Here is an 11,100-nt window from a genome sequence, read left to right as displayed (position 1 = left end):
AAATATGAATACCATTGATCCAGTTATCAGTTTAACTTTGTTCCCCCCTAGTCACCTGCCCTTTCCTCAGTTTCAAGTATCATGAATTATTCTGAGAACACCAAGTTGGATAGCTAACTAGTTTTATTTTTATTTTTTTCATTAGCACTAGGGTGTATCCCAGTTTGTTATCTATAATGTCATAGAGCACCTTGATAAGACTTCCATTTTGCTTTGGATTGCTTGGGGCCTCAGATGACCAAATCTTATCTCAAGATACACATAGTTAAGACAAGGAGAATGAACCGTGGGGCTCCATTCTGTGCCTTATTCATTAGACAGTGCTCATTTCCTGAACTAAGATAAAGGAATGCTCTCGAAGACTTTAGGAAGTATGCTGTAATCTCTCTCCTTAAATTTTGAGCTCCTTGAGGGCAGGGACTGAATCTTTGGACCCCCAGTATCTATATTAATGCACAGCATAATAGGCACCCAATAAAAGTTCCTTTAACAGCACATTTGTTAATGATAAGAGGCTAGAAAGTATACAGAATAAGAATGTAGGGTAGAGGAATGGGCTGTATGTTAATTTCTGTGTTGCTTTCTTACAAACTTTCAACTGCTCCTTCAAAATATACGTCAAATGACACTTTTTTCCCTTAGTTTTCCCTTCTGTGCAAGTAGTTAATAGTCATATCCTCAGTATGCCCACAGAATTATTTGCGTTCCTCTCAAACTTTCTCTTGCTATGTGTTCACATTTTAAATTTCTCTTCTAATTGTGGGTTCCTTCTGGGTTAAGGACCATTCCTTATTACATGTTACACGGTACCTGAGACATAGGGTGCTTAATAAATGTCTCATGAGTGAATAGATAAATAGAGCAGACCTTGAAGTCTCAAACCCATTTCCACACACAATGAAGAAAGATGAAACGTACATTTAAATACTGAATTACTGAATATTTATTGAGAACCTGCTGTATACCAGGCAAAAGGAACAGAAACAAATTGTCCAGAGTTACTTTTAACTGCTTCAGCAATGCCTGAGTCCTCATCATAAAAAAACCCATTCTGCTGACTTAGTATCCATTCACTCTTTAATCTTCATGTACAGTTTTCTCAAGTGTACTTTCAAATCTTGCATAATGCTGTAGACCATTAAATATTCCAAAGACCGTCTGAAAGACTAGAGGAATCATCATTGCTTTTATCTCTGTTTGACAAAGCAGCACCCAGTAAAGTAAAACCCTTCCTTTTGGTGGCAGTGGAACAGTATGATACCTAAAAAAGAAAAATAATTAAGAACTTCTTCTGGATGTATTTTCTATGAAAAGTTCATGGATTTCTCCTAAATGGATAATTTCTATTCTATGGTCTTGCATGTAGATAGCAAAAACGTTTAAAGCTAGCTATTTGAAGTGCCAAGCTATATTAAAATGTAATTAAAATGTGTCACTGGCAGCTAAAGAATAAGAAAAGTTTATGAACATTAAAAAAAAATTGAGGATGGAAGGAAGAAAAGGAACAAACAGACAAACTTACTTGACTGCCAGGCGTCCATTTTTAGAAAAAGCCAAACCACAGGGATATAAAACACCACATACTATGCCAATCAGTGAACTTCTCAGAACACAATTTTCCTGGCTTATGTTGCCTGGAAAACAAAAGTAAATTTGATTTCCTTTTAAAACTCAGGATAAGAACTATTAAGACAGTCTTGTGCCCTTACAGAGTAGTTATCTGTACTGTCTTCAGTCATAGTGAAACAATAGAAAGAATATTAGAAATTCAGTCTAGGCACATGATAGACTAAATGCACGTTTAAAAATGCTTTTATTATACTTAACATAAGGAGAGTTACCGCTTATTTTTATTTTTAAATATTTTATAAATGACAGAGAGAGAGAGACAGTGAGAGAGGGAACACAAGCAGGAGCAGAGGGAGAGGGAGAAGCAGGCCTCCAGCCGAGCAGTGAGCCCGATGTGGGGCTTGATCCCAAGACCCTGGGACCATGACCCGAGCCAAAGGCAGACGCTTAATGGCTGAGCCATGCACACGCCCCAAGAGTTATCTCTTATATATATAATGGTTGCAGAAAGCAATTTGACAATGAAAAATACTAAACCAGCAGACCCAGAAATCTGGATTCTAGGTTAATACATTTTTATTGTCTTTGTGTCAGGCATGTATTGGTGATATAATGTTGCATAAAAGAGACCCAATCTCTAACCTTTAGGTGAGCCCACTAGGAAAGAATGACATTTTTATTTAAATAAATATATTTAATATTTAATATTATTTAAATAAATAAAATTTTAAGTGTGCACAATGCTTTGAAGGTAAAATGTATAGAGAATGTATCTAGAAACCTAATCTACCCTGAGGGAATCAGAGAACGTTTCCCTGGGAAAGAGATATTTAAGCAGGGACCTGATAAATAGGATTCAGAGGTTCCACCATTACTAGTTATGAAACTTAAGGCAAGGGGAGGAGGCAGGAAATAACATTAGAAGCCCACAATCAGCCAGATACCTCATTTGGCATTTAACATACAGTATTTTAATCATCACAACAGTTCTGTGAGGTAAGAACTAGTAGTCCTAACTTATAAATTAGACAACTGAGTCTCAGATTAAATGACTTGCCCATTGTCACAAAACTTAAGTGGTGGGAGGCAGAATCTGAAATCACGTGTGCAGTATGCCAAAGCCTGCTTTTTCCCCCAGTATGTTATGCCATTTCTTAGCATACCTGAACATGTCTTAGCTTTGGTTGTGTATCTGTAAAGAGGACACAATACTACTTGCCCTGCCTAATCAGGACAACTGTTGTGGGGATGAAATAGGACAATATATGTGAAGGTACTTTTTAAGTGGTAAAGCAATATACAAGCATTTGTGATCATTATCAACAGTAGCAACAGTATATGTTAATGTGTAATTTTACTTAAACATAAACACGTTATACATTAATGAATTTAAATTTACCCGAATACAAAGCATCTGTTACAAGGAGCTTATAAGTGACTATAGTAGACAAAAACGGAAGTGTAGTCAGTGATGCATATGTCCTCAAAGCATCATGTTTAACCTTGAAGCAGTGTCTGAAAATGAAGTTGGCTATTATTCCAGAGAAACTAGCTGCTGTTCCAAAGAACACTGTGCCATATATGTTTAAAGTCCTAACAAGAAAAACAAAGAGAAAAATTACATTCAACATAATATTCTCTTAATGGATATATCAATTTCTGAGTAGTCATTTATTATTACATATTTACTCAACATCAAATATTTCTTGAACACTTACTATGCAAAAGACATTTTCTATGTGTTGAGGATGGGGCAGTGAATAAGGAAAAAAAATCCCACCTCTCATGGAACTTGCATTCTAATGAGAGGATAAAAGTCTCTTCCTGAAATCACTTAGAGTGGTTCTAAAATGGAACTTTTTTAAGAGATAAAATTTTGGCCACAAATAAAAATTAATAATTCTAATATAGCCAAATTTTATGAGATATCTAAGAATATTGCTTTTGCTACTAAAAGGATTAATTTAAGTCATATGAACAAAGTTGTTTACATCTGGTTAGGCCCTTTAGCAAATAACTATTTCTTAATTAGTGCAGATATATTTCAAATAATTTGTACAGGATTTCTAAAACTTCATGCGAAGAGATTTGACAGATCTAGTTTTACTGATTCTGACTCATACCTAAATTCAGAAATGTCTGAGGTCTAAGATTAACATCCTTTTATTTTCTTCTTGAGCTCTGTTATTTAAATTGAAACGGTAATATGACACTATATGTACATCATGGAATCTGTATTCCTCTTTGCTGAATTCAGCACTGTGCTGAGTTAATCAATTCTAAACTGAATTTAATACAATTGAACATCAATTAAATATAAGTAGCTCCCAAAATGGTATTTTCCTAATTGCTTTTAATTTAAAAATGTTTATTGTACAAATAACATTTCAACAGTAATTTTGGACATTTTCTTTTTTAAGAAGCAAAAGAAATTATCCACAGTCCCAATATTCCAACAAACCACTATTTTCATCTGTCCATGTTTCCCTCCAGTTTTTTCATAAACTTTCTGGAAAACCAACTCAATAAAGTTAATAGGATCTGAGATACTCAGAAACAATGGTAACATAGAAGATGTGCAAATAAAGTTATTGACTTTCAGTCTGGGTGTGTCTCTTACTTTTCTTTTCTAAGATATTCAAATTTTTTTTCTATGATTTCGATGACCATTGGTCTTCTGAATTTTGCATCTCCTAGAGAAAGACTGCGCTGACCATGTGTGTATGCTGCCATTCTGGTGTCCTGGAAAACACAAAATTTCAGAACCATAATAGCTTATGATATTAATAATAAATCTTATAAATTTTAGATTCAGATTAAAAACCATTTAGACCCTAGTAAAATGTCATCTGCTTTCACATACTTCGTCAATGATTCAATCAATATTCAGTAGCTCTTATTATCTGCTAGACAATGGCTTTTTGAGAAATCAGTAGAATAATGATCATCTCTACTTTTATACTTTTATAGATAAGAAAAATGAGGTTCAGAAAGGGTGACTTGCCTTAGGACCTAGTGTAGAAGGATAACTTCCTGAGATACTGAATTTTTGTTTTTCTTACAGTTTTCCCCAAAGGTAGCCAGGTCCTTTGTAGAAACAATAGCTAATTGTTGACAACTGTCTCATGAAAGCCTGAGCTCATTTTAGAGATTATGGTGAATTTCCTGGAGAAGGAGGAGAGCAGGGATTGCCTTGGAGAATAATGAGAGAGAACATCAGAGAGAGGGACACTATTCCAGGCTAGATTGAGGTAATGCTCATGGATACCTTGGATTACATAAATTATATATCCAGCTCTCAAGGAGCACCTGGGGCAGAAACACAGCCTTTGCTGGAAACTATATGTAGTATACCAGGGAGCCTGGACCTGTGGCACTGGGCTCCAGGATGTGAAGGTTCCTGTGTCCCAAGTGTGATGCATGAACACACAGTTGCCAATGTCAAGGGACCAAGAGGGTTTGTACAGTAGCATCTTAACAGAAAGTAAAAAACAGTGATAAACAAAACAAAACAAAACAAAACAAAATTGGATCCTAAGAAAGGATCCTTTCTGAATGTTTTGCTCTGGGTAGGACTCTTGGGTCTCTGTGAAAAGTCTTAACAATAACATTTGTTAAATCTTTTGCCACACTCGGGCATGGGATTCCATATTAGCTGATAAATAGATTAAAAAAATTATGGCCCTTCACAGTGTATACTGACTTCCATTTTAACACTTATAGTAAGGGCATAGACTAGATCTCAAATTTCAGGAGTTGTGGGCAAGAGAATTAGAGTGGATTAAGCATAATGACCTTAGAAGATAATAAATCAGTGATTCTCAACCTTAAGTTTGCACAAGAATCACAAGGAGGGTTTATTTGAAATGCAGTCTCTTGAGCTCCCTCCTGATACCTGGATTCAATAGGAGTAGGGTGAAGTCTAGAAATCTGCAATTTAATAGACCAAGTGATTCTGACACTAGTAATCAGTGGACACATGCTGTAATTGTTGAACATCACTGTAATACTCATTTGCTGAATAAGTGATATATACCAATCTTAACCGTAACTAATGAAAGGCTAATTCATCCATGGCATCAACATTCTGAAGCTATGGGCTCCTTTGAACTTTCATATATTATTACACAATGAGTAATAATGGACAATTTTCTTGCCCAGCATCATTGCAGAATTGGACTCTAAGCCAGTACTATCTTTTTCTTTAAAATATCTGAGAGGACAGAGAAAAAATTATAAATTACAATTTCTTACGGATGAGATTTAATCTTTTGGCTCTTTTGGACATATAAATGGAAAATGGAAGATACAGTATACCTAAGGGAGATTCTATATCTAATCCATCTAATGTACTATGAAGGCAGATATCAGTAACATGGTAATTTATCATGTTTATTTAAAATAAATGTTTATTTTGCTGTCATCCAATTCATTTAAGTCCCTTACTTCACACAAAGAAAACTCTCAGGGAATGCCTTATACCAACCTTCTACCTTGTCTACACTATCAGCATACAGAGAACCCAGACACCCATATTATGATTCTAAAACACTGAAACAGGACAAATAGTTACTGAGTGCAAATATTTATTTAGCGCCTAGTCTTTGGAAGGCACTGTTATTAAAGCAGAGAAATAGACTAGTAATTTTTTTGATAGACTTTTAACAAGTACTGAAATATAAAGACTTTGTGATAACCAACTTTTTTTAATTTTAATTTTTAAATTTTTTGTTTAAATTCTAGTTAGTTAACATATAGTCTAATATTGGTTTCAGAATTTAGTGATTCATCACTTACAAAATACACCCTGTGCTCATAAGAACTGCCCTCCTTAATACTCATTACCTATTTAGCCCATCTCCCACCCACCTCCGTCCACCAAATATAACCATCATTTTATCTAAAAATTGACTAGTCCAAGGCCACTCAACTGGTCACCACGATTATCCTAGTAAGAGTGTATGTATTCAGGTTTATAGTCTGCAAAGTATTTTACAGTTTTGATTACTTTTATGTGTATTATTTTACCCGACTTTTCTGAATTTTATTTAATACTCATCATTTACACAGCGCCCGGTATTTGACAGACCCCAGGATAATTAAGATGCAGTTGTGTCCTCTGGAATCCACAACCCAACCGAGGTCAGGACAAAAAGGCAGGTAATTGAAAGGCAGAATTAGTGTGCCATAAAAATGAAACCAAACCAAACAATAAGCATAAGAAAAACCAAACTTAACCTAGCCAGGGAAGTGTAGGAAGGTTTCCCAGAGTAAGTAACGTTTAAACGAGTATCTGAAAGGGGAGGATTTGGTAGGGGTGGGGTGGGGAGAAGTTACACGGAAGTACTTCAAGTTGAAAGCCGGCGCAAAGAAGACAAAAGAAAAGAAACTGCAAGCAATCGGGACTGGACTTCAGGTCTCCTTTCCCTCCGCCTCTTTCCATGACAACAGGGAGCTTCGTTGATTGTGCCCTGAATGGACATGGAGGCTGTTCTCTTTAGATTTTGAAATTTCATCATTTCAGAAGAATCCGTTAATGTACTGAGGCTGCAGAAATCACGACTTATACGGCCCCGGGTTTCCGCCTACCTTGGGCGCTTCCCCAGCTCTCAGCGGTACCACACCTGCATCCTTCAGGTCAGCCCCAGCCTCACGCCCGAGCGCCGCCATTTTGGCGGCTCACATGACTAGCGGTGGGTGGGTACCCAGAACGCCCGGAGCGGGAAGTGGTGCCGGCTCACGCCTCTAGCCTGCAGCCCCGGCCCTCCCCGGTCCAGTCAAAAGCCGCGCCCTCCATCCTGGCTGTGATTGGGCGTGGCGTCCAGAAATAAGGGCCGCTCATTGGCTTCGAGGAGTTCCAGACGCCCGTGGGTCCGCCTTCTTGCCAGTCATACATTCCCTTACCGTGCTATTTGTTAGCCGAGCTCCCTCTTCTCTCATGCTGAGGGGGTTACGTGGGGCGGTCCGAGCGCAGGGATGTTGCTGCGCGCTTTCCTCTCTTCTGGGCACCTCCGTTAGCTGGGGCCGACCTGCCCTCCCCTTTCACTCCTTGAGGGAGTTTTCCCCTCTGGCCTGGTTCGTGTGTTAAGGCTTCGGCTTCCCGGGCATCTCCTCCCCAGAGCCCCCAACCGGCCGCCAGAGCAGCCCCGACAAGCCTCCTCCCCCCGCACCGGTCTGACTCCTCTCCCAGTCTTTAGCCCCCTCATATTCCATCCTTTCACCCCGCTTGGAAAGGGACCAGAGAGAAATTTTCCCCCACTTCCCAAGAAGATCCCCCTTTGCAAGCCGATGTTTCGGGGTGGGGGGCGCTGCGAGGAAGCCTGGCGCCCTTTTGTGCACGTTCAGTGCCCAGCAGTATCTCCCAGACCAGCAACCCCCGACCCTCCAGTCTCCATGTCTTAGAGAAGCCAAATTCGAGAGTTATATAATTTCTAGTGCTGCTGTTTCTCCTGCCTGAGGAAACATTTCATCGCGTGGAGGGTGCAGGACATTTCTGTGCACTTCTATATAAGAACGGGGTGTGGGCAGGGGTGGCCAGCGGTAGAGATTTCTTGTCTTTTCTGCTAAAGGAAGGTGGGTAGTTTGGAGAGAGATTGAAAGAAAGGGTGGATGTGGAAGCCAAGCCTCAGAACTCTGATTTAGGAAATCGCGAACCGTTTGCACGGCTTGTGCTCACATGCCTAATACTACTACATCGTCTCAGAAAACACCTTTGGGGGAAGGTTTGACTTATCTCGAACAGTCTCAGTGTTTTTCCTCGCCGGATAGGGAGCTGCTTGGATGCGAAGAGATGGCATGATGTGAATGACTCCAGTGTGAAGAAATCTGCTTCGCCAACTCATCCTGCATCAAGTGCCCATTGAGTAGCACTGTCACTTTAATGTCTCCATGCCAAGGGATTGCTTTCCTTCTTTTCAATCCTCTCGGTTAATACATGGGAGGATCAGAATCAGAGGGGCATTAAGGATTAAGCCCGAGGGGCTTGGAGAGCACAGAAGAAAAAAATGAAAGTGACAGCAAGCTGGATCCTGTCTTACTGAGGGGGTGAGATCTGGAACTTCTGGTCCAGTAAATAAAAAGGGGTCTTTCAGTCAGTCTGTGTTCTGCCCCAGAAAACTGTTCAAACTCACCCCCCTTTTTAGAGACCAGAGTCAAAAAGGTTTTTAAAAGTATTTTTTGTTGGGGAGGGAATTAAATTTTTCTCTAAAGAATTGAAGATCTTTATCATCAACCCATTCATCTTTGAATTTGATCATGTACTGAGTAATGAGACAGCTGTGTAAATTTGGTTTGTGCCTTAATTGAGTTAGTCATTGAATTCCAAAAATGTTGATATCTGAAGAGGATTTTTAATAACATTTTCTATGCTTACAAAATTTTCTCAGTTTTTTAAAACAGAATAAATATTTTATAAAAATTGAAAAACTCAAGATTATTTTTCTCTGAACTCTGTGGGCAGTATCAAAAGTTTAATTGTGGGAAAAAATACATCATTTTCCCTCTATCTGGAAGAGAAGACAGCCTGGATTTCAAAATTGAACAGTGAAGTGGTTTGCAACAGTTACCTGGCTCTTGGCCTCAGTCCAGCTGGATCAAGTTGAGACCTGAAAAGAGATCTTGGATCCTGTGGCAGTGGAAAGACCCAAGAATGCCAGTCAAGAAGAAAGGTGGGCTATGAGGCTTCCTATATATGTTTCTCCCTTTTCTTGGTTCTGGTATTTGCTATTTAAATTGTATTCCATTTGAGAGTAAAATTTTGCTTGGGTTTTGGGAAATATTTATTGTAATACTGTCTTTTCTGTGGTACTCATTCAGTAGTATTTTGCTGAAGTATAATGAAGTAGGACTATAGTATTTAATTATAGACATTTGTGATTTCATAACTCAGGTTGTCTAAATTACCGTTTATAATCAGCATAGATTTGATACTACAGATTTGAGCTTTTCTTTAGCTTGTTTTCTCAGCTTGTCAAAGGTTACTTTTGAACAATCTTTAAAAATGAAACTTGTAAGGTGGAGCTCTTCCTCATGAGCTTAATATTTATTTATTTATTTATTTATTTATTTAAATGTTTTATTTATTTATTTGAGATAGTGAGAAAAGAGCATGAGCAGGGCGGGGGTGAGGGAGAGGGAGAGGGAGAAGCAGATTCCCTGCTGAGCAAGGAGCCTGACTTGGGGGCTCAATCCCAAGACCCTGGGATCATCACCTGAGCCTAAGGCAGACACCTAACTGACTGAGCCACCCAGGCACTCCAGACTTAATATCTATCAAGTGAATTACATAGTTGTAAAAGATAACAAAGCTGTACAGAACACAATTACAGATTTATTAATCTTTTGATTAAAAAATAAATTATGAATTTGGGTTTACTCTAGGGTAAATACTCACTTTTGTGATAAAGCACAACTTTGGTAACTGCCGTGCTTTTCCAGATGTATGCATCATCTAATAATACCATTGGCAAGTTTCCCAAATGAGGTAAACCTCTGATTCCCTCCTTTCTCCCCAGAATGGATCAGGATCCAGTGGCTTTCTAAAGTATAGTTTATTATAGGTCAGGCCATGGAATTCACTTTAACCTAGATCTACCCCAGGTTAACTTTGTTCTTAAGGATCCTAATGAAACCAGTTTTTTTTTTTTTTTGACGTGGTGTGGAAGATCAGATCAATGATAAAGAATTTTCTCAAGAGTTTTGAACCAAAATTTATTCGAACACCCTTGCACTCCATATACCGGACTGGCATAGATCCAAGTGCTGACCAGTTATGTGAGTTGCTACAAACTGAAACTAAAGTTCAGAGTGAAGGTTTAAGGGCAACCTGGCTCTGCATGATGTTTAATCCTTCTACCTATGGATTTGGAAGGTGCATTGAGGAAACTTATAATCAGTGAGATGCTTTACCCAACTGGTATCTGTAGAGATGGACGGGACAGATGGATAGAAAACCCCTGAAACACTTAGAAACGTTCCTTTGTGCATTGGATTTGAGACTGGGATTGTTTCCTTCTCCTGCTCTCCCCGATAATATCACCGAGATAAATAAACTCTCTTTGAGATTTTGGAGCCATATCTGTCCAGACCTGACACAATTGGTTTATCTGGAACAAGAATGGTTATGGTGTTATAGCCAATAAATGGCATGGCTCTTTGACTTACTTACCATGTGTTTTTATTCTCTCTACCACTTATTGTTCTCTGGACATTGTCCCTTCTGGACTGCCTTATTTTAGATTAATAATTGAATTACACGTTGTGTATGTGTGTATGTAACAGGGAGAGGAGACGAGGAGGAGAGAGAAAGGAGAGAGGTGGGGCAGAGAATTGGATAAAAAGTTATCTGGGAAAGAGGTAGAAGACGAGAATTGATGTTCTAGGTATAACATAACTAAGCAGGTGTCTTTTTTTTTAATGATGTCTTTAAAAAATACTACTGAAGTATAGTTGATACACAATGTTACACTAGTTTCAGGTGTACAACATAGTGAGTTGACAGTTCTATACATTATACTATGTTCACAAATGTAG

General features: G+C 38.5%; 1 protein-coding gene across 2 annotated transcripts; it reads right to left on the bottom strand.

The window, feature by feature from the left end:
* Positions 1-925: 925 nt before the first annotated feature.
* Positions 926-7,301, bottom strand: TMEM126B (transmembrane protein 126B). 2 transcript variants are annotated; one of them, XM_008704384.2, is made up of 6 exons: positions 7,159-7,232; positions 4,574-4,761; positions 4,190-4,311; positions 2,969-3,162; positions 1,523-1,634; positions 926-1,261 (listed from the first exon to the last, which is right to left on the bottom strand). In XM_008704384.2, exons 3-6 carry the CDS (start codon positions 4,300-4,302, stop codon positions 1,078-1,080), a joined length of 603 nt encoding a protein of 200 aa, XP_008702606.1. In that variant the 5' UTR covers positions 4,303-4,311; positions 4,574-4,761; positions 7,159-7,232; the 3' UTR covers positions 926-1,077. The 2 variants fall into 2 exon arrangements, with proteins under 2 accessions (XP_008702606.1, XP_008702605.1); XM_008704383.2 differs by lacking the exon at positions 4,574-4,761 and having other exon boundaries at positions 7,159-7,301.
* Between the last annotated feature and the right edge of the window lie 3,799 nt (positions 7,302-11,100).

This window comes from Ursus maritimus, unplaced genomic scaffold (assembly GCF_017311325.1).
Source record: "Ursus maritimus isolate PB19 unplaced genomic scaffold, ASM1731132v1 scaffold_16, whole genome shotgun sequence".
Lineage (NCBI taxonomy): Eukaryota > Metazoa > Chordata > Mammalia > Carnivora > Ursidae > Ursus > Ursus maritimus.
The sequence above is the reverse complement of the archived record's forward strand: the minus strand, read 5'-3'. Positions and strand labels throughout refer to the sequence as shown.